The 22,128-nt window shown below is 40.6% G+C and overlaps 1 protein-coding gene across 1 annotated transcript in view; it reads right to left on the reverse strand.

The window, feature by feature from the left end:
- Positions 1 to 22,128, reverse strand: part of VPS50 (VPS50 subunit of EARP/GARPII complex) — a 337,660-nt gene that overhangs the window by 214,316 nt on the left and 101,216 nt on the right. The window contains 8 exon segments of the mRNA XM_033931131.1: positions 1,625 to 1,757; positions 5,175 to 5,315; positions 10,261 to 10,341; positions 10,343 to 10,360; positions 12,014 to 12,056; positions 14,983 to 15,065; positions 19,845 to 19,880; positions 19,977 to 20,094. Coding sequence (XP_033787022.1) covers positions 1,625 to 1,757; positions 5,175 to 5,315; positions 10,261 to 10,341; positions 10,343 to 10,360; positions 12,014 to 12,056; positions 14,983 to 15,065; positions 19,845 to 19,880; positions 19,977 to 20,094 — 653 coding nt within the window.

Genomic DNA, 22,128 nt, shown 5'->3' on the forward strand with positions numbered 1-22,128 from the left:
GGAGAGGGTGAACAACCTGTCTTTATCTACTAAGTCTATTCCCTTCATTATCCTGAATGTTTCGATCTTGCCCCTCTCAGTCTCCTCTTTTCAAGGGAAAAGAGGCCCAATTTCTCTAATCTCTTACTGTATGGCAACTCTTCCAGCCCTTAACCATTTTAGTCGCTCTTCTCTGAACCCTTTCGAGTAGTACTGTGTCTTTATTCATGTATGGTGACCAGTGCTGGACACAGTATTCCAGGTGAGGGCATACCATGGCCTGGAACAGCGGCATGATAACCTTCTCTGATCTATTCGTGATCCCCTTCTCAATCATTCCCAGCATTCTGTTTGCCCTTTTCACCGCTGCCGCACATTGTGCGAACGGCTTCATTGACTTGTCGACCAGTACTCCCAAGTCTCTTTCCTGGGGGGGGTGTCTCTCCGAGTACTGCACCGGACATCCTGTATTCGTGTATAAGATTTTTGTTACCAACATGCATCACCTTACACTTATCCACGTTAAACCTCATTTGCCATGTTGCGGCCCATTTCTTGAGCGTGTTTATGTCACGTTGCAGGTCTTCGCAATCCTCCTGCATCTTCACTACTCTGAATAACTAACTTCGTATTGTCTGCAAATTTAATAACCTCACTCGTTGTACCAGTTTCAAGATCGCTTATAAATATATTGAAGATCAAGGGTCCAAGCACCGAACCCTGCAGCACTCCACTCGTGATGCTTTTTCAGTCTGAATATTGTCCATTTACCCCCACTCTCTGTTTCCTATCCGCCAGCCAGTTTTTAATCCACATGAGTATTTCACCCTCAATTCCATGGCTCGCAATTATTTGAAGTAGTCGTTCATATGGAACCTTGTCAAATGCCTTCTGAAAATCCAGATATACAATATCGATCGGGTCACCTTGTCTATCTGCCTGTTTACTCCCTTGAAGAAGTGCAGCGAGTTCGTCAAGCAAGATCTTCCTTTGCTGAAGCCGTAATGGCTGTTCCTCATCAGATTGTGTCCATCAAGGTGATCAATGATGCAATTTTAGAGACTGTGCAAAAGCAAAATTACTGTTTGTTTGCAAGTTTCCAATGGTAAAAGTATGGCACATCATGATATTCATGCAATAAAACGCTTTTGGACAATAACTGTCCTTTTAAGAACCAAAACAAGCTTTATAGCTTTTTACACTTACCTATTGTTTTTCCCCTTTTACTGTGCTCTTTTCCTCAAAGATTATAGTTCTAGCCCTTCTTCCCCATCTGTGTGAAGTTAGTTCATATGTTTTGTTATGTGTTTTATTAACCTACCCTGGTCTTGTTTAGTACTTCTAATTTTAATTTGTTTTTATGGAAAATATTTTACATTGTACACCACCTAGAAATTTGATTAAGCGGTATAAAAATTTTTTAATAAACTTGAAACTCAAATTCAAGTTTGGTAAAATATAATATGTAAATATATGCAAATACATTAAAATATGCCAAACAATTGCCACATAATTTTAAAAATCTGTTGTACAAGTAGCAAACTCTTGCTGCAGAATCTTGAAAAATTTGGTGCAGGGGGAAAAAAACATTTAAAAGTTTTCCATGGAATACAAAAAATGAAACCATTTAATGATAACCACTTACCAGAACCTGGAGATATTTCATCACTGTCATATTTTTCATGCCATTCCATAGTTCTATAATAACTAAGCATGACTTCCCAGAGAGCTTTGCAGAGGTCAGCAAGACATGGAATGTAACTGTCAGAAGTAATATGCTGCAAAAATACAGAAAAATAGGTTGATGAATGTCCACACTTCAACTTTATTCTCACAGCTGAAGATCTTTTGTTGTTGTTGTTTTATAGCCCACTATAAGGGGTACTACAATTATTTCATAGGTTACATGAAAAACTTTCATGCAAAAGAAAGAAAAAAAATAAGAAGGATTATTTTAAACTTTGTTGTGATGCAAAATATATTCCTGCCGATATTGAAAATTATTTAACAGCCACAAACACCCGCAGACCGTTTAAATAATTTTTTCAAGTGTATCTGCTGAAAATGACCAAGTAGAGTCAAATTTAAAAGCAGCTAATTTGTGAGAATTCCAGGGACATAGTCGGGTTAAGTGTCAATATTCCCTTACTGTGTAAGTGTCAATATTCCCTCACTGTGTAAGTAAACCGCTTATATTGGGCTATATAAATAGCAGTCCAACATTTAAGCAATTTGGCTTATGTAGTCAAGAGTTAATATTGATTTAACTGCCTACATTCGAAAAGAAAAAAAACCCCCAGATATTCAATGCCTAAGTGTGGACAAGTCTGGTACTGAATATCCAGGAATAATATTAGCTTCCTCCCTTATACAGACTACTGCAAATATTATTGTTTATTGAAAGCTTCTATATCACTACTAATGACTGTACAGTTTACTGTGGTCAGAATGATGACCCAAATTACTAAAGGGGAATATATTTCTTCCCTCCCAGATAAGAGTATAACCGGGAGAAATAATATTGAAGTTCATATGGGAAGGGAAAATGTTATTTTTTGTATCTTTGTATTTTCATATATACAGTGCTCCCCCATGAATTCGCAGTCCGCGATTCGCGGTCCCGGTTATTTGCGGTATTTTCCGACCATGAATGATCGGGCAGGAGAGGGCAGCTGGAGAGGCAGCAGAGGGCAGCCGGAGCGCTGGCGAGTGAAGGAAATCACTCGCGGTATGCTCCAACTGCCTCTTCCTGTACTAAAGTTGGGCCTCACCAATCAGGAGCTGCTTTGACACGCAGCTCCTGATTGGTGAGGCCCGACTTTAGTACAGGAAGAGGAGGTCGGAGCATACAGTGAGTGATTTCCTTCACTCGCTGGCGCTCTGGCTGCCCTCTCCTGTCTCCCCTGCTAAAAACCGTATTCGCAGTTTTTCAACATTCGCGGGGGTTCCTGGAACAGAACCCCTGTGAATATCGGAGGTGTACTGTATATCTGATATATTCATCTTAGACCATGACAATAGTGAATTTACTATTTATGTGTTTTTATATGTTGGACTGACTATAAGTTATCATGGTAGTGCTGTTTATCCCAATCTTTCTACTTTGTATGGTATTCACCTGGTTCTGGCTGTTGAATAAACAGAAATTTTAAAAAACCTATATTTAAATGAGTTATCAATTTAGTGTGTGTAACATCACCAGGGCATTATCTATGTCATTAAAATGTCCTGTCAAAATTTCTGACCAATCTCCCCCCCCCAACACCTTTCCTTCCAGCTGTCCACTTTGCCAACCTCCCTTCAACCCCTGCCACCTTTTCTGAAATCACTGAAGAGGAAACTGTATATCTTCTCTTCTCCTCCAAACCCACTGCCTGCTCCTCTGATCCAATTCCCACCAATCTACTCAGCGCTATTTCCCTCATTGTCATCCCTTCTGTCACATCCTCAACCTATCACTCTCCACTGCAACTGTTCTAATGTCTTCAACCATGCCATAGTCTCACATCTTCTCAAAAAACCCACTAGACCCCATATCCCCTTCCAACTATCGGCCCATCTCCCTCCTCTCCTTCTTATTCAAGCTACTTGAATGTGCTATATTCACTACCGTTACCTGAACTTCCTTTCATCTCAAGCTATTCTTGACCCACTTCAATCGAGCTTTCGCTCACTCTATTCCATGGAAATTGCTCTTGTTAAAAGTCTTGACCTATTCCTGGACAGATCCAACGGCCTGTACTCTATCCTCTTCCTTCTTGATCCATCTGCTGCCTTCGATACTGTTGACCATCACCTATTCCTTCATATGATGTCCTTGCTGGGATTCCAGGATTCTGTTCTCTCCTGGTTTTCTTCCTATCTCTTCCAACCCACTTTCAGTTTTTGCATAGGTGGATCCTCCTCCACTGCTATCCCACTCTCAATCGGTGTACCTCAAGGCTCCACCTTAGGCCCTATCCTTTTCTCCATATATACCCACTCCCTTGGTACCTTGATCTCCTCCCATGGCTTTCAATATCATCTCTATGCTGATGACTCCCAGATCTACGTTTCCACAGGAATCAAGGCTCAAATCTCTGCCTGTCCGACATCGCCGCCTGGATGTTTCACCACCACCTAAAATTGAATATGGCTAAGACTGAGCTCCTCATTTTTCGGCCTAAACCCGCCTTTCATCTCCCCCACTTCCACCATTTTCTATCTCTGTGGACAACATTCTCCTCTTCCCTATCCTGTCAACTCGCAACCTCTGGGTCATCTTTGACTCCTCTCTTCTTCTCCGCTCAGATCCAACAAATCACTAAAACCTGTCACTTCATCTATAATATTACCAAATCCAGCCTCTCCTTTCCAAGCACACAACCAAAATCCTGATCCACACTCTCACCACCTCTCACTTAGACTACTGCAATTTGCTTTTCTCGGGTCTTCCACTCAATCATTTCTCCCCCCTTCAATCCGTTCAAAATTCTGCTGCACGCCTTATATTCCTTCAGAGCCGCTATTACCCCTCTGCTCAAGTCAATTTATTGGCTTCCCATCCATTTCCGGATACAGTTCAAACTCCTCTTACTGACTTACAAGTGCATCCACTCTGCAGTTCCCCCAATATCTCTCCTCACTCATCTCCCCCTAAGCTCCCTACCTCCTCCACCCCATGAACTCCATCAGGAAAGTCCCTCTTCTCCTCTGCTGCCATCTTCAGACTCCGTCCCTTCTATCTTTGCTGCGCCATATGATTGGAACAGATTGTGTGAGTCAATACATCAAGCTCCATCTGTAGCAGTATTCAAATCTAAGCTAAAAAAAACTATTTATCAAGGCTGCTTTCAATTCCTAACTTCCATTCACCTATGTCCATCCTATCATTCTCTCTGCAAGAAATTCCCTAACCCTATATGTCCTGTCTGTCCAAATTAGATTATTAGCTCTTCTGAGCAGGGACAGTCTATTGCTTGTTAAATGTACAGTTCTGTATATACCTTTCAAAATTATAGAAATGATAAATAGTAGTAGTATTAATCTTGAGAACAACAGACATATTCTACTTCTTTCAAATTTTGAAACCATTCAGATGTTTACATAAAACAAGAAAATTGTTCTTCCATTTAAATATGAGAAACTATGATATTTTGTTGAAAAATTTGCTGAGCTCTAGAATTCCAGTAATGGAAGTATAAGTTACTACCTACCATGCAGAGATCCTTGTACTGTAACTTCTGAAACTTGGTATCTGTGTTTCCTGCACACAGCTCCACATACCCAAGCACTACTTGAAACACTGTATTATGAATGGCCTGTGTGAAGTGCATATGCAGTTGATCCATAGCAGTCTAAAAGTAAAAATAAATTTATATATTTCAACTGGTACTTATTACACTAGACTCAGAGTAACCTCAAATAAAGACATTGTGAATCAATTTATATCATAATGACCTCAATTCTTCCAAATACTCACACAACATCAAATTTTGTTTCCAAATTTCTAACCAGCCTTGATCATCCTGTACTATCTTCAGTAAAATTAGAAATTCTAGATACTTCCATTTCAACTGAGGAAATACTGACAACTATTAAAAAATATCACATTGGAATTCTATCTCTTTTTTTCAAAAACACTTGCACCTCAATTAAAGTATTCAACTAATATCTAGATAAAGGTTGTGTTGTTTGTTCTTTCATGGATGCAAAAATAGCCATGAATCAAACCTTTTAAAAAATTATAAGTTTATATTTTTAATTAAAGCAAAATCACTGGCCATTAGATTAAAGAAAGTTTTCCCACATATTATACAGAAGAGACCAAAATGGATTCATGGCTGATTAATCACTCTTATGTAATCCGCCTTGAACCGCAAGGTAAAGGCGGAATAGATATCACTAATGTAATGTAATGTTAAACAGCAGTTACTCACCTGTAGCAGGTGTTATCCGAGGAGTGCAAGCAGATATTCTCACATGTAGGTGATGTCATCCAAAGAGCCCAGCACAGACAGTGCAAAAGTGTACTGTCACTTTAAAAGTCTTGAGATCACCCGTACTGCACATGGGTCGATGCCTTCCCACCCAATGTCAGCTCGCGGGACCTTCAGTTCAGTAATAAAGCTAAGAAGCCAAATAGAAGAGGTGGGAAGGTTGTGAGAATATCTGTCTGCTGTCCATGGAAAACACCTGCTACAGGTGAGTAATTATGATTTATCTAAAGAAGGCAGGCAGTATATTCTCAAATGTGGGACTCCCTAGCTGTCAAGATCATGTCTCTGAGAAGTGGATTATTGATGACTACTATGAGCCTGTAGAAACCAAAAGGGTTGGAGGGAAGTTGGAATCTAAGTGGAGAATAAATTTTGCAGAACTGCTTGGCTGAACCGACTATCCCGCCTGGAATGATTCTCCAAACAATAATGGGATGTAAAGGTATAAACCAGGGGTGTCAAAGTCCCTCCTCGAGGGCCGCAATCCAGCCAGGTTTTCAGGATTTCCCCAATGAATATGCATGAGATCTATTTGCATGCACTGCTTTCATTGTATTCTAATAGATCTCATGTATATTCATTGGAGAAATCCTGAAAACCTGACTGGATTGCGGCCCTCGAGGAGGGCCTTTGACACCCCTGGTATAAACTGAGGACCAGGTAGCTGCTTTACATATTTCTCAAATGGAAGTGGAACGTAGATGAGCTACTGAAGTTGCCATTGCTCAAACTTTGTGTGCATCAGCCCAACCATAGCAAAGATGATACAGTCCACTAGCCATGAAGAAATGGTTCTTGGTGACAGGAGCGCCAAATTTGTTTGGATCAAAAGACAGAACAGCTGAGTAGGTGCGAGGTTTAGTGTGATCTATGTAATAAGCAAGAACACGTGTGGAGTCAACTTCACCAAGGTGAAAATGTGGTCTTGGAAAGAAGACCACAAGAACTATGAACTGGTTTAGATGAAACTCTGAGAATACTTTCAGGAAGAATTTGGAATGAGTATGAAGAGTTACCTGTCATGGTACAACTTTGTATAGGGAGGATCTGATACAAGGGCTTGAAGTTCACTGACTCGACATGCAGATGTGAGAGGTATAAGGAAGATTACTTTCCAAGTAAAATGTTTAAGAGATGAAGTCGAGAGTGGCTCAAAAGGAGGTTTCATCAGAGTGGAAAGTATAACATTAAGGTCCCAAGTTACAGGAGGAGGCTTGATTGAAGGTCTGGTATTGAAAAGACCTTTCATGAATCTTGAAATTAAGAACATAAGAACATGGTCCATCTAGCCCAGTATCCCGTCTTCATGGAGGCCAATCCAGGTCATAAGTACCTGGCAAAAATCCATTCCATGCTACCGATCCAGGGCAAGCAGTGGCTTCTCCTATGTATGCCTCAACAGCAGTTTATGGACTTTTCCTCCAGGAACTTGTTCAAACTTTTTTTAAAACTAGCTACATTAAACGCTCTTACCACATCCTCTGGCAATGCATTCCAGAGCTTAACTAGTCTGAGAGTGAAAATTAAAGGATGTACAGACAATGGCTTTTTGTCAAGTGGGGTATGAAAAGCACTAATAGTACCAAGATGAACTCTGACTGAATTAGATTTTAATCAAATCAGAAAGGTGTAGAAGATAATCCAAGACGGATGGAGGAGGGCAAGATGATTGGATTGAGAGAGTTAACCGCACATCACATTGAAAAACAAGTCTATTTGAAATGATAGCAGCACTGCATGGAAGGCTTTCTAGATGCTTCAATACTAGCTGACAATGATGCAGATAGGGCAAAAGCATTTATTGGCTGGGAGAAAGAGCTAATGAACGTAGATTGGGAAAAAGGAGAGATCCCTCGTTCTGTGTCAGCAATGTTGGTGCCTGCTCACCCTCTGGCACTGATGGCACTCTGATCAGCCAATCATCCAGTGACCATCACCATCATCTTGGTGAAGGTGCTTGGGGCTGTTGCCAGACCAAAGGGTAGGGCTGCAAACCAAAAATGCTGTTGAAGAACATAAAATCTCAAGTATTTCCTGTGGTCTGGGAAAATGGGAATATGAAGGTACGCCTCTGTCAAATCCAGGGAGGCTAGGAATTCACCCAGAGCCATCACTGCAATGACATTCCGAACCATTTCCATGTGGAAGCGTGGTACCCTCAGCACCGCATTTACAGACTATAGGTCCAGGATCGGTCTCCAGTTTTGGTGCCTTTCTTGGGCACTATGAAGTATATGGAGTATCTGCCAGGGCCTGATTCTTCTTTGGGAACTGGTTCTATGGCTTGAATATCCAATAGCCTTTGCACCATCACTCACACCCTGGCCTCTTTTCCCGGCCGTCTGACTGGAGAGTCAATAAACAGATCTGAAGGAGGGCGATAGGACTTGATCTTGCAACATAGATAGGATTTTAGATAGTGTTGGGGAGAAGCCATCTGTCTTGGTACATGTAGGTACTAATGACAGGAAAATGTGGGAGGGAGGTTCTAGAAGCCAAATTTAGGATCTTAGGTAGAAAGCTGAAATCCAGATCCTCCAGGTAGCATTTTCAGAAATGCTCCAAGTTCCATGCGCAGGACCCAAGAGGCAGGCAGAGCTCTGAAGTCTCAATGTGTGGTTGAGACGATGGTGCAGGGATGAGGGATTTAGATTTGTTAAAAACTGGGCAACTTTCTGGGAAAGGGGAAGCATGTTCCGAAAGAATGGACTCCACCATAACCGGGATGGAACCAGGCTGCTGGCATTAACATTTAAAAAGGAGCTAGAGCAGCTTTTAAAATAAGATTTGTGGGAAAGCCGACAGTCACCCAGGAGCAGATGGTTTGGTGTTAGGTATCCTTGAAGGATACTATTGAAACAGGATATTTAAGGAGTCCCAGTAGAGAGGTTCCAATAATGGTGAAAGAAAGCCAGAAGAGTTTAAGAGGAAAGGCAAAGTAAAAGACTCAAAAATTTCCCTGTCTTCTCAGCAGCCTGTAGTTGCAGGAAAAAAAAAACACAATTTGAAGTGAGGTCTGCATACAAATGCTAGAAGCCTAAAAAATAAAATAGGAGAGTACATAGATAGCACTGAATGATGAGACAGATATAATAGGCATCTCGGAGACCTGGTGAAAGAAGGGCAATCAATGGAACACTGTGTTACCTGGGTACAAATTATATCACAAGGATAGAGTAGATCAAATTGGAGGGAGGGTTGTGCTATATGTTAAAGAGGGAATTGAATCAAATAAAATAATGTTATAATGTCCCTGTTTCGTTCCATGGTGCGACCTCATCTGGAATATTGCGTTCAATTCTGGTCTCCTTATCTCAAGAAAGATATAGTGGCACTACAAAAGGTTAAAAGAAGAGCGACCAAGGTGATAAAGGGGATGGAACTCCTCACGTATAAGGAAAGACTAAAAAGGTTAGGGCTCTTCAGCTTGGAAAAAGAGATGGCTGAGGGGAAATAGGATTGAAGTCTACAAAATCCTGAGTGGAGTAGAACGGGTACAAGTGGATCGATTTTCATTCCGTCAAAAATTACAAAGACTAGGGGACACTCAAAGAAGTTACAGGAAAATACTTTTAAAAACAATAGGAGGCAATTTTTTTTTCACTCAGAGAATAGTTATGTTCTGGAATGCGTTGCCAGAGGTAAGAGTGGATAGCGTAACTGGTTTTAAGAAAGGTTTGGACAATTTCCTGGAGAAAAAGTCATGGGGGAAGCCACTACTTGCCCTGGATCGGAAGCATGGAATGTTGCTACTCCTTGGGTTTTTGGACCTTGATTGGCTAGCGTGAGAAAGGGCTACCAGGCTTGATGGACCATTGGTCTGACCCAGTAAAGCTATTCTTAACCCTCTTGAATAAGACCTAGAACCTAACAGTCCTGGGCCCATCAACTAAGTTTTCCACAGAAGATTCACACATTCTGAAGTAAATCCTTGAACTGCATGCCCCAAGGACTTCTGTTCCAAGGACCTCAGACTGCCTTCTCTTGGCCCCACAGTGTCCATGCATTTGCGTTTCTCTGCTCAGTGTGCAGGCAGGTGGGCTAAGAAAGGCAAATAGAATGTTAAAACTTATTAGGAAAAGGAATGAGAAAATAAAAATGAGAATATTATATTGCCTTTGTAATGCTCCATGGTGTGACTGCACTCAAATACCATGTTTAATTCTGGTAATTCATCACATGAATCTTACAATGAGAAATAAATGAATTAAGAAAACTGAATATGGCATACATACATGGCTTCTGAAGCAAAGCTTATATTTAAGAGTAGCTAAAATTTATTTCTTAACAATTATGAACTCACCTGCGTTTGCCCAATAGTCGGTATGCTTGCTGGGACTTTAGTATAATGACGACATCAAAATTGCGTGCAGATTTTTGAAATGGGCTACATCTAGTTGTTCCTTTAAAAAGAAAAGAACTAAAAGATGAATGAAGTTGGTCCATGTAAGCAGTTTCCTACATTATTAAAAACAGTTTTTTCTTCCACATCTTATAGATTAAGCAAATTTATAATCTTACCATGAGCAGAACACAGCAACTGTAATCTTAACACTGTATATATAGTGGTTTTTTCCCCAAAAGTAAGCACAACAGAAAAGGCTGCTAATTTTAAAGGCTTTCATAATACAGAAAAATATCATCAAATGTTTTAATACATGATTCCATAAACATATTTTTTAATCCCACTAGGAATCCAAAGATAGGTATGAACACAAATTATGGAATTAATCAAGAAAAAAAAACCCATTTAAAGTACTATATTTTCAAGGTCAGAACCTAAGGGCTCCTTTTACGAAGCCACGTTAGCGGTTTAACGTGTTGTAATAGCGTGCACTAATTTGTCGGCCGCGCTAGCCGCTACCGCCTCCTCTTGAGCAGGCAGTAGTTTTTCGGCTAGTGCGGGGCTTAGCGCACGCTAAAAATGTGCATGCGATAAAGCCGCTAATGCGGCTTCGTAAAAGTATTTTTAAACTATCTAAGGAATCATGTTTTTTCCAGATACCATTTATAATAGAGTAGTTAAACGAATGACATAAAAGCTGCGTATTTAATGAAACTAGCATAGCTGCCTCTGCCCCTTCATTAAATACGTTCATACAATGAACACCCATAGCTCACAAATCGTTTCACACAAATTTACACTTGTTCTGAAGATATAAATGAGAATTTCCACACATGCATTTTATAAAATGTAGGACTATATGACTTGAATATCAGGAACACAGCAAGAACAAAATCATGATTTTACATATGTACTTTGGGTGCTAAAAGTTCTATCTACCCTAAGCAGTTTTTCACCACTTTGTTAGGCTTCTAGCTAGGCTAGTTTACCCTTAGTATTTTATTCAAGCAAATAGGAGTCTATGGGGCTCATAAATTAAAAAAAATAAAACGTCCAAAAAAAACTACTTAAGTTGGCACTTGGTCGTCCTAATCACTGGGACATTCAAATGTCGATAATCATAGCCCTTTTCCTGGATGTCTAGTGAGACGTTTCTCCAGATGTGGGAGCAAGGGAGGGGCATGAGTGTGTCTCCAACTTATGCACGTAACTTATAGAATACTATGTTATGAGTATTGCATGGCATATATTGCCATGCCCATTTACAGCTTCCATTGACCTGGCATAAAAAGTTATATAGATTTAGGCTCACTAATCCAGGTTTGCACTAATATTCTATAAGGAAAACAGGATGTTCAGATGCCATTATACAATAGACATTCCCTGTGCAGCATTAGGGTGCCTATATGGAGCCCCCATATTATAGAATTCTCCCTACTGATTTCCCATTACTTTATATCTGCTCTAAAACTTTTGTTTGATCAGTCGAATAATGAACAAATTCCAATGTATATATCTCTCAAACAAATCTTAAAGACACAGATACCTGTGCATTCTTTGAGTTTTAATGAAATCTGTGTGATAATTCGAAATCAAATATACTCAATCAGAAAAATGATGAAATTCAGTCAACCACCAAAACGCATTAAAAGTCACAAAGCACATTGTGTGAACATATATAGACTTCAAAAGTGCAGTAAATAGATTTTACCTCTATTTGTTCCAAAGTGTCTTGCAGCTTTGAGTTCAATTCACTGTAATTGAAATGATAAATTACTGGTTAGTTCAGTCAGTTTCTCTGGAATTCAAAGCTAAAGAAGCTTATTCTAGGGAAGCATGTTTGAAGTTTTTTTTTTTAAAGTAATTGATCTATCCCCAGAAGCTACGTCAAATACAATTAAAGTATATGATCCAATAAAGACAAAGGCCAAACCAAGAAAATCACCAAAACGTTCCACAGGGAAAGGGGAAAGCCAAGCACAAATGATGTAAAAGCTTTTAATAAAAGTCTTCACAAATAAAAGCAATGCAGACAAAAAATACACAGTAAAGATTGTGGTGTGGACCAGACACAGTCTGTGTTTCAGTTATGAATAACTTCTTCTGGGGTCCAATTCAATTATACCACAAAGTATGCATAAAAACATCCAGAAAGCTATGAGTTAAAAATCAGATTGCTGATAGGCCCATCCAAAATAAATACGATTCTGTAACCGACGTCCATATTACAGACGCAGGCTACAGAACCAGGTTACTGTAGACGCGGCCACTATACTTATCGCGGCAAGGGATCTCCCTGCCGCGATAAGTATAGCGGCCATGGCTGCCAGTCTCCCCACCCTGTATGATCGTGGCAGGAGGGAGCCCAACCCCTCCTGACCGAGGACCGCACTCCCCCCATATACGATTGCAGCAGGAGGGAGCCCAACCCCTCCTACCCGATGACCCCCCTCCCCCTAATCGAACAAGGCAGGAAGGATGCCCAATCCCTCCTGCCGGACCCCCCCAATGAACCCCCTCATCCCCGAACCCACCCCTACAAAATGCCCTAACCCCCCCTCCCCGGACTCTCCCCAATGAAAACACACACCCCCGCCCCGGCTAACCTAGCAAGTTGGACGGACGGACGGGTCCTCGCACTAGCCAGCCAGCAGGCCCGCCCCTCCCCTGCCCAACCCACAGAAACCTAGGGCCTGATTGGCCCAGGCGCCTAAGGCCCCTCCTATGGGCGGGGCCTTAGATACACAGGTGACCAAAATGATAAAGGGGGATGAACACCTCTCATATAAGGAAAGGATAAAGAAGTTTAGGCTCTTCAGCTTGGAAAAGATTGGCTGAGGGAGGATATGACAGAGGTCTACAAAATCCTGAGTGGTGTAAAGGTGAATCGATTGGTTATTCTCAATAAGTACAAAGCCTAAGGGGACCCTCAATTGTCAATAGTTACTTGACAATACTTTTAAAACAAAGGAGGAGGAAACATTTTTTCAATAAAAAGTTAAGCTCTGGAACTGGTTGCCAGAGAATGTACAGCAGTTACAGTGGTTAACAGCTCTTATCTGAGTTTTAAAAAGGTTTGGGGTTAGTAACATGGAATGTTGCTACTTGGGGGGGGGTTCCTAGGTAGTAGTGACATGGATTGGCCACCTTGAGGATGGGCTACTAGGCTAGATGGACATTGGTCTGACCCAGTAAGGCTATTCTTATGTTCCTGGAGGAAAAGTCCATAGTCTGCTATAGATAGACATGGGGGAAGCCACTACCTGCCCTGGGACCAGTAGCTTGGAATCTTGCTACTATTGGGATTATTCCAAATACTTGTGACCTATATTAGCCATTGTTGGAAACAGGATACTAGGCTAGATGGACTATTGGTCTGACTATTGGTTCTTATGTTCTTAGCTTATGTTCTTGTCAGAACTCTATGTACATCTCAAATGAGACTGGTCTGTAACAGATTGTGCTGGAACTTTGATTGTGCTGGAATTATGACTTTTATTGGGTGCAATATATGGCACAGAAGTAGCCTAATTTCCTGCTTTTCAGAATAGTGAAATGTTTATGATCATCTCCACTAAAATGAATGGGGCTTTGCAGGTGCTTTGGAGCAATGCAGAATAAGTTCTCCCTGCTGAGGCTTATGCATCTCTGCTAAACACATCTAGGTCAATAAATTCCAGCCCATGCTGCAGCTGATTCTCAAGAGTTATGGTATTGCCCTTTTATGACAGAACTTTTGAACCACTACATGAGGAAAGAAAGGAAACATCAATCTGTTGGATTGTCAAAGACAATCAATCTCAGTGTCAAAGATTTTAAGTTCTGCTTCAAGGGCGTTTTCATATGCCTTATGTTCCCAAAACTGACTGAGGTGGTTCCTGGGTTTGTAGTAATATGTTTACATAGTCCTTGCATTCCTTCTGCTCATTTTCAAAAGCAGATATATAATCCAACATCTATGAATATCATAATTTATATAAGTCAAGCAGGGCCTGAAGCCTGGGTCTGTGCATGCCATGGTCATACAATAACTGAAGGACAAAGGAAATCAGTGAAAGTCAACTATAGTCTCTATGATAAGGGGTGTTGCCAAATCCTGGTAAAATAATTAAAATAAAAACTGAAGAAGTGAGAAGATTGCTGCATGCAGAAAAGATGTTCAGAACTTTCAACTCATTCTGGATTCTGGAAGAGCTTCATCTCATACATACATAGCAAATTCAATCCTGCTCATCAAAGAAAAAAAATCTATAAAATAAATCTCTGAGTTGTATTCATTAAACATATTTTTTACAATTATCAACGTTATAGTTCTTGAGCTACCCTCCTTGCCTCAACCCAAAAAAAGAATACTTGTTTGTATTCAGTCAGCTCTCCGTTTTAGGGGTCCTTTATCAAGCCGCGCTAGCGGGGTTAGCTCGTCAGACATTTCATCAGTGCTAACCCCCGCGCGGCTCTAAAAAACTAACGCCTGCTCAATGCAGGCGTTAGCGGCTTAGCGCGGCAGGTGGTTTAACGCGCGTTAAAGCCCCCCCCTACCGCAGCTTGAAAAAAGGACCCCTTAGTTTTCATTTTTCTTCTTTTTCAAATTGCATATTATAATCCACCCCACTTGCTGCTCAAACACTATAAAACAGATAGATCTCATTAGGAAATTAAAAATATATATATATTAGTTACCTTATACAGCTGTAGTGTTTAAAAGTGCTGGCTGCCTTCTGACATTCCAGACAGAGTTGAATAGCCCCAGGATAATCCTCTTCCTTGGAGTAAAAAATGTGAGAATAAAAACATCACAAAATGGAAAACTGTCTGTTGTGCAACACTTGCTTAAAAACAAATGAATATCAGAAGATGATCATCATACTTTTTTAAAAATGGTATAGTTTTTAACAACCCAACAATTAAAATTTTATAATTATCATTGGACAGTGTTAATGCAGTAGTGCATATTAATAACTCCATTGATTCAATATTATATAACTCGATACTGTATTAAAATACTTTTTTTCACTTCTGTTACAACAGTGATATATCGCTGTTCATTAGCACAAATATAGGGGTCTTTTTACTAAGGCACGCTAATTGTTTTAGCGGTGCTAAATGCTAAGGAGCCTATAATAGGCGCCTTAACATTTAGCGCGTGCTAATCTTTAGAGTGCGCTAAATCAGTTAGCACGCTTTAGTAAAAGGACCCCATAGTTCTCAACAATTTTTGCATTATGAAGACTTGAAAATAAATCCAAAAATAATATATCATTAGGAAAACTGGTGGGAATCTTCAGTTGAAAACATATGTGATGCATTATTTAGATTGTGTCTTGTTCTATAATACCCTTAAAACACCTGAGGCTATTACATTTTTCATCAGAATGATTTAATGTTCCAGCTCTATGTTTGTCTATATAGCAAGTTGATACACCCTGCCTTGAATCTTTTTCAAAGCCTGTATTAATGCCAAATTACCCAGAAACAATTCCACCTTTTGAAAGATAGAGGCATAGCAGTGTAAAACAAAACATTAATATATTCTGCTATTTGAAGGAATATAAGATGCTGTGATGTGTTGCATTGCAAGTGGTTACAGATTTACAATGCTGTTCAAATCAAAAAAGTTGATCAATCCTATCTCTTCAAATCTGCCACTCTCTAGTGCTACCACACAGAGTAAAAAAAATTGTAGTATGTTCTAATCACTGTAAAATATCTGAATGCATACCTATGCTTTCTCACACATCAACACTAAAAGATAAAACATATGAAATGAGATAGGTTGCCACCAGAAGAAGAAAATATGCTGTGCTAAGATATCTTGGTACCTACATCCAAAAAAAGGGTTATCAATAACTGTTATTTTATTTTGAATTTCCTCTGTTTTGAAGAAGCAAACAAACATGTCAACTGACAAACGAATAAGATGTGTCGGTGTTACTTCAGGTTACACAGCTTGCCTACACTGCCAAACATTTCAAATAGGTCAGTCATTTCAATTTTGCTAACCCTGGCAGTATTTTTTTTTAATACTGTTCCAGAAAAAAATCAGGGTGTTTTTCATAGCAATGAGAATCCTCAAAGCTATAAGACAAAGGGAAAAAACTGCAGTGGTGATGTACAAGATACCAAGGGCTCCTTTTACAAAGTCACGTTAGCGGTTTTAGCGCGTGCGACTTTTAATCACGCACTACCCCGCTAGCCGAAAAACTACCGCCTGCTCAAGAGGAGGCGGAAGTGGTTTAGCGCACGCTATTACGCGCGTTAAACTGCTACCACGGTTTCTTTAAAGGAGCCCCAAGTCTTTAATAAGCAATCATAAAAAGTACATAAAAATATAATCATAAAACAGTTTTATATCCAAAAGGATTGATGAACCCAAACCCGACACAGTACGTGTTTCGAAGAAACACTCCTTCCTCAGGGGTCCTAGAGTATGTCAATACAAAGAAACCTGACGGATAACAACTGGATAAGCACGTAGGAGCCTTGGCGTACGCCTAGCTGCTCACTGCTGATTCCAGTGTTTATCCAGTTGTTATCCATCAGGTTTCTTTGTATTGACATATTCTAGGATCCCTGAGGAAGGAGTGTTTCTTCGAAACACAGACTGTCGGGTCTGGGTTCATCAATCCTTTTAGATACAAACTGTTTTATGATTATATTTTTATACATTTTTATGTACTTTTTATGATTGCTTATTAAAGACTTGGTATCTTGTACATCACCACTGAAGTTTTTTTCCTTTATCTTTAGACTTGCCTTTTCACTGCAGTTCTGTTGGATTCTTTGTTTGTTTTTAATCCCCAAAGCTATACATTCATCAAACAAATATGGGTATCCTTAAAAACATAAAAATAGCCTTACATAGAGACTCCAGTTTTTCTGTAATGGTTCCAACGACATGGGGACAAATTTTTCCCCACTTCCGCAGGAACTCCTTTTCATATCCTGTCCCGGCGAGTTCTTTTCCTGTCCCTGCCCCATTCCTGCAAGCTCTGTCCTCAGCTGCACAAGCCCAAACACTTTAAAATCATAAGTTCAAGGCTTGTGCAGTTAAAGTAGAGCTTACAGGAATGGGGCAGGGGCAGCGACAAAACTCACGGGGGTGGCATGGGGACGGGAACAAATTTGTCCCCGTGTTATTCTCTACTTTGGAACTCTCTTCCGCTTTATTTGCATTCTGAAAAATCTTTTAAGGCATTTAATTCTCAAATGAAAGCTTATTATTTCAAAATGATGTATGATCCTAACTCCAATCTTATTCCACTTCATGGCCATCTGACATGGTCCCTGACACTCTATTTTAATTTACCCTCCTTGTTCCTGTTTGTTTTTCCCTTAAAACATTGTAAGCTTCCCTGCCCTTAACACCAGCTACATTAACTGCTCCTACCACATTCTCTGGCAATGCGTTCCAGATCTTAGCTATTCTCCGAGTGAAAAAATATTGCCTCCTATTGGTTTTAAAAGTATTACTCTGCAACTTGATACAGTAAAAAATTGATCCACTTGTACCCGTTCTACGCCATTCAGGATTTTGTTGACTTCAATCATATCTTCCCTCAGCCATCTCTTTTCCAAGATGAAGAGCCCTAACCTCTTTAGTCTTTCCTCATACAAGAGAAGTTCCATCCCCTTTACCATCTTGGTCACTCTTCTTTGAGCCTTTTCTAGTGCCGCTATATCTTTTTTGAGATAAGGAGACCAGAACTGAACACAATACTCAAGGTGAGGTCACATCATTGAGCAATACAGAGGCATTATAACATTCTTAGTCTTGTTAACCATCCATTTTCTAATAAATCCTAGCATCCTATTTGCCTTCTTGGCTTGCCGCCGCACATTAGGCGGCAAGCTTCAGCGTATGTCTACGATGACACCCAGGTCCTTTTCTTGAGCGCTGACCCTCAAGGTGGTCCCTAGCATCCGATAACTATGATTTGGATTATTCTTCCCAATGTGCATCACTTTGCATTTGTCCACATTAAATTTCATCTGCCATTTGGATGTCCAGTTTTCCAATTTCCTAAGGTCTTCCTCCAGTTTTTCACAGTCCGCATGCATTTTAACAACTTTGAACAGTTTAGTGTCATCTGCAAATTTAATCACTTCACTCGTAGTTCCAATTTCTAGATCATTTATATATAAGTTAAATTGCACCGGTCTCAGCACAGATCTCTGTGGCACCCCACTATTTACCCTCCTCCACTGAGAAAAATGGCCATTCAATCCTATCCTCCGTTTTCTGTCCAATAATCAGTTCTTAATCCACAACTGAATATTGCCTCCTATCCCATGACTCTTTAATTTTCTCAGGAGCCTCTCATGAGAAACTTTGTCAAAAGCCTTCAGGAAATCTAGATACACTACATTACATCACCGGCTCACCTTTATCCACATGTTTATTCACTGAGGTAAAATTATTTCATTTGTTTTCATCTGCTTTATAATGGCCTGTTAACTGGATCCTTATTTATTTGGGCAGTCTTGATACACCGCCATTCAAAAACACATCATGGCAGTGAACAATAAGAAAATATTTAGAATCATTAAAAAATGTAATAGATTATACCATTAATTACCATGAAGGTTTAAACATAAGAATTCAGTTATGCCATAGAACCAACAGAAGACAATTCATTTTGTTTAGCAATTTAGAAACAAGCTAATGCATTAACATGTTATTTTATTATAGTTTTATTTTTAAATAGTGGGCCTATTTATCATATATACTTGAATATAAACCAACCCAACCTTTCCCCCCCACCCCTCCAAAAAAGAGGAGGGAAAAAGGTTGACTCAAACATAAATCAGGGTGGGGATAATATTCAAGTGCAGGGTCCTGCCCTGCACCCAAACATCCCTCCCTCACTCCATCCCCTGCACTCGGGCCCCCCTCCCTCCCTTCCCTGCCTAAGAACTTTTACCTCTTTCCACCCCTTCCCGGCATACCTTTTGAATCCCTGGTGGGCCAGGATAGGTGGGATCCCTCCTGCCTCCTGCCCAGCCAACTCGGAGAGCTTTTTACCTCCCTCCTGCCTCCCTGGCGTACCTTTTGAATCCCTGGTGGTCCAGTGGTGAACCGAGGCAGGAGCGATCTTCCTTCATTCCTGCCCTGAGGAGAGCCACTAGCTGAATGGCTGCCGTGAGTTCTCACGGCAACCTCATGAGTTTCCGTGGTCTTGCAGTTACCTTGGTCGGGATTCCTTCCTGTTTCAGCCCATCGCTGGACCACCAGGTCTTACAGCAGGCCCTGTGGAGACCTGCAACAGGTCCAGGAGGGGGGCAGGTGGGTGCTGACCCAAAAATCAACTGAGACTCCCATTTTTGGGCCATTTTTTTGGCCCAAAAATCTTGGTTTACACTCGAGTACAGTATATATGGTGCTAATAACAGACTGTAACGCTACTAATATAGCAGTACACTTTAGTAAACCTAGCTCTAACTGTGAGTTTCTACAATTACAACAAAAGGAAGAAAGACTGGGGAATAATATAAAAATGTGATTACAAAAGTCTAAAAAATTATCCATATTGTTTTAAACCTACCTCTAACATTTCACTTAAGCGCACATCAGTTCTTTGCTACAAAAAATCCACAAAAAACAAATAAGTAAAGCAAAGATATAAACAGCAACAGACACAGAATAATGAAAATATAAAATAAGATGTTTGCTTTACTAGTGTTTTAATTGTTCTCAGAGACTTCAGCAATCCAATAAGCAACTGCCGTTTCCTTTGATTTGCAAGAAGACCCAGACTAGCTTGAGTAAAACCTTCTTTTGCAATATTCAAGTGCCTACAGAGATGGACATCAAAAAGTTAGAATCCTTTTAGCTGCCACAGAGAACATGTCAAGGTTAAGAGAAAGTTAATACGGTATAGCATCATATAATATCAGTAAAGACAGTCTAATCATCAAGCACCAAGGGATTCAAGTAATATAATCACAGCAAGTATAATTTACTTTTTAGGAGTTAGCTGAAGAAAGACAAATTTGAAAATAATTTATATTCAGAACTGTGGTATCCTGATTGAGTTCTACCACAGATCTACTAAGCTTGCAGAACTACTGTTTTTTCACTTTCTAAACTGCATTTAAATGAAGGAACTGATTGACAGCCTGATATCCTTGTGGTAAAGCTAGGAACAAACAGTGCATGTAAATGTACTAATTCTCTAACTCAGGGGTGTCCAACCTTTTGGCTTCCCTGGGCTGCATTGGCAGAAAAAAAATTTTCTGGGGCCACACAAACATTAACACTAGCCGATGAGCAAAAAAAAGGTTGAGCAGGCCCAAAATCTGCAATCACTAATATAGAAGATGTACGTATCTAATAATAAACCTTTATTAAAGGGACACTGTGGAGAGGAACCCAAAAAGCACAGTTACTTACCGTAACAGGTGTTATCCAGGGACAGCAGGCAGATATTCTTGACTGATGGGTGACTGCACCGACGGAGCCCCGGTACGGACAATTTTAGAGTGATTGCGCTCTAAGAACTTGGAAAGTTCTAGCAGGCCGCACCGCGCACGCGCGAGTGCCTTCCCGCCCGACGGAGGCGCGCGGTCCCCAGTTAGGATAAGCCAGCTAAGAAGCCAACCCGGGGAGGTGGGAGGGACGCAAGAATATCTGCCTGCTGTCCCTGGATAACACCTGTTACGGTAAGTAACTGTGCTTTATCCCAGGACAAGCAGGCAGCATATTCTTGACTGATGGGTGACCTCCAAGCTAACAAAAAGAGGGATGGAGGGAAGGTTGTCCATTAGGAAAACAAATGTTGCAAAACAGATTGGCCGAAGTGTCCATCCCGTCTGGAGAAAGCATCCAGACAATAATGAGATGTAAAAGTATGAACTGAGGACCAAGTAGCAGCCTTGCAGATTTCCTCAATAGGAGTGGAACGGAGGAAAGCTACAGATGCTGCCATAGCTCTAACTCTATGGGCCGTGACAGAACCTTCCAGTGTCAGTCCGGACTAAGCATAACAGAATGAAATGCACGCTGCAAGCCAATTGGATAACGTGTGTTTAGAAACAGGATGTCCCAATTTATTCGGATCAAAGGACAGAAAGAGTTGGGGAGTTGATCTGTGGGGCTTAGTACGCTCCAAATAGTAAGCTAAAGCCCGCTTACAGTCCAAAGTATGCAAAGCCTGTTCTCCAGAATGAGAATGAGGTTTTGGAAAGAATACAGGCAGAACAATTGATTGGTTGAGATGAAATTCAGAGACAACCTTAGGGAGAAACTTTGGATGGGTACGCAGAACCACCTTGTCGTGATGAAAGACTGTAAAAGGAGGATCCGCAACTAGTGCATGCAACTCACTGACCCTCCTGGCAGAGGTAAGAGCAATAAGGAAGACCACTTTCCAAGTGAGAAACTTGAAAGGAGCTGTAGCTAAAGGTTCAAACGGAGGCTTCATTAAGGTGGAAAGAACCACATTGAGATCCCAGACAACAGGAGGAGGCTTAAGAGGTGGTTTCACATTGAAGAGACCCCGCATGAATCTGGAAACCAAAGGATGAGCTGAGAAAAGTTTACCATGAACTGGCTCATGAAAAGCAGCAATAGCGCTGAGGTGGACTCTGATGGAAGTAGACTTGAGACCAGAGTCAGACAAAGAAAGAAGATAATCTAACAAGGTCTCCACTGCAAGGGAAGTGGGATCATGATGATGAAGAAGACACCAGGAAGAAAACCGTGTCCACTTCTGATGGTAACATTGAAGAGTGGCAGGTTTCCTGGAGGCATCCAGAATAGAATGAACGGGCTGAGACAAAAGAGTATCATTTGAAGTCAGCCCGAGAGATACCAAGCTGTCAGGTGCA

Source organism: Geotrypetes seraphini, chromosome 2, assembly GCF_902459505.1.
Source record: "Geotrypetes seraphini chromosome 2, aGeoSer1.1, whole genome shotgun sequence".
NCBI classification, from domain to species: Eukaryota; Metazoa; Chordata; class Amphibia; order Gymnophiona; family Dermophiidae; genus Geotrypetes; species Geotrypetes seraphini.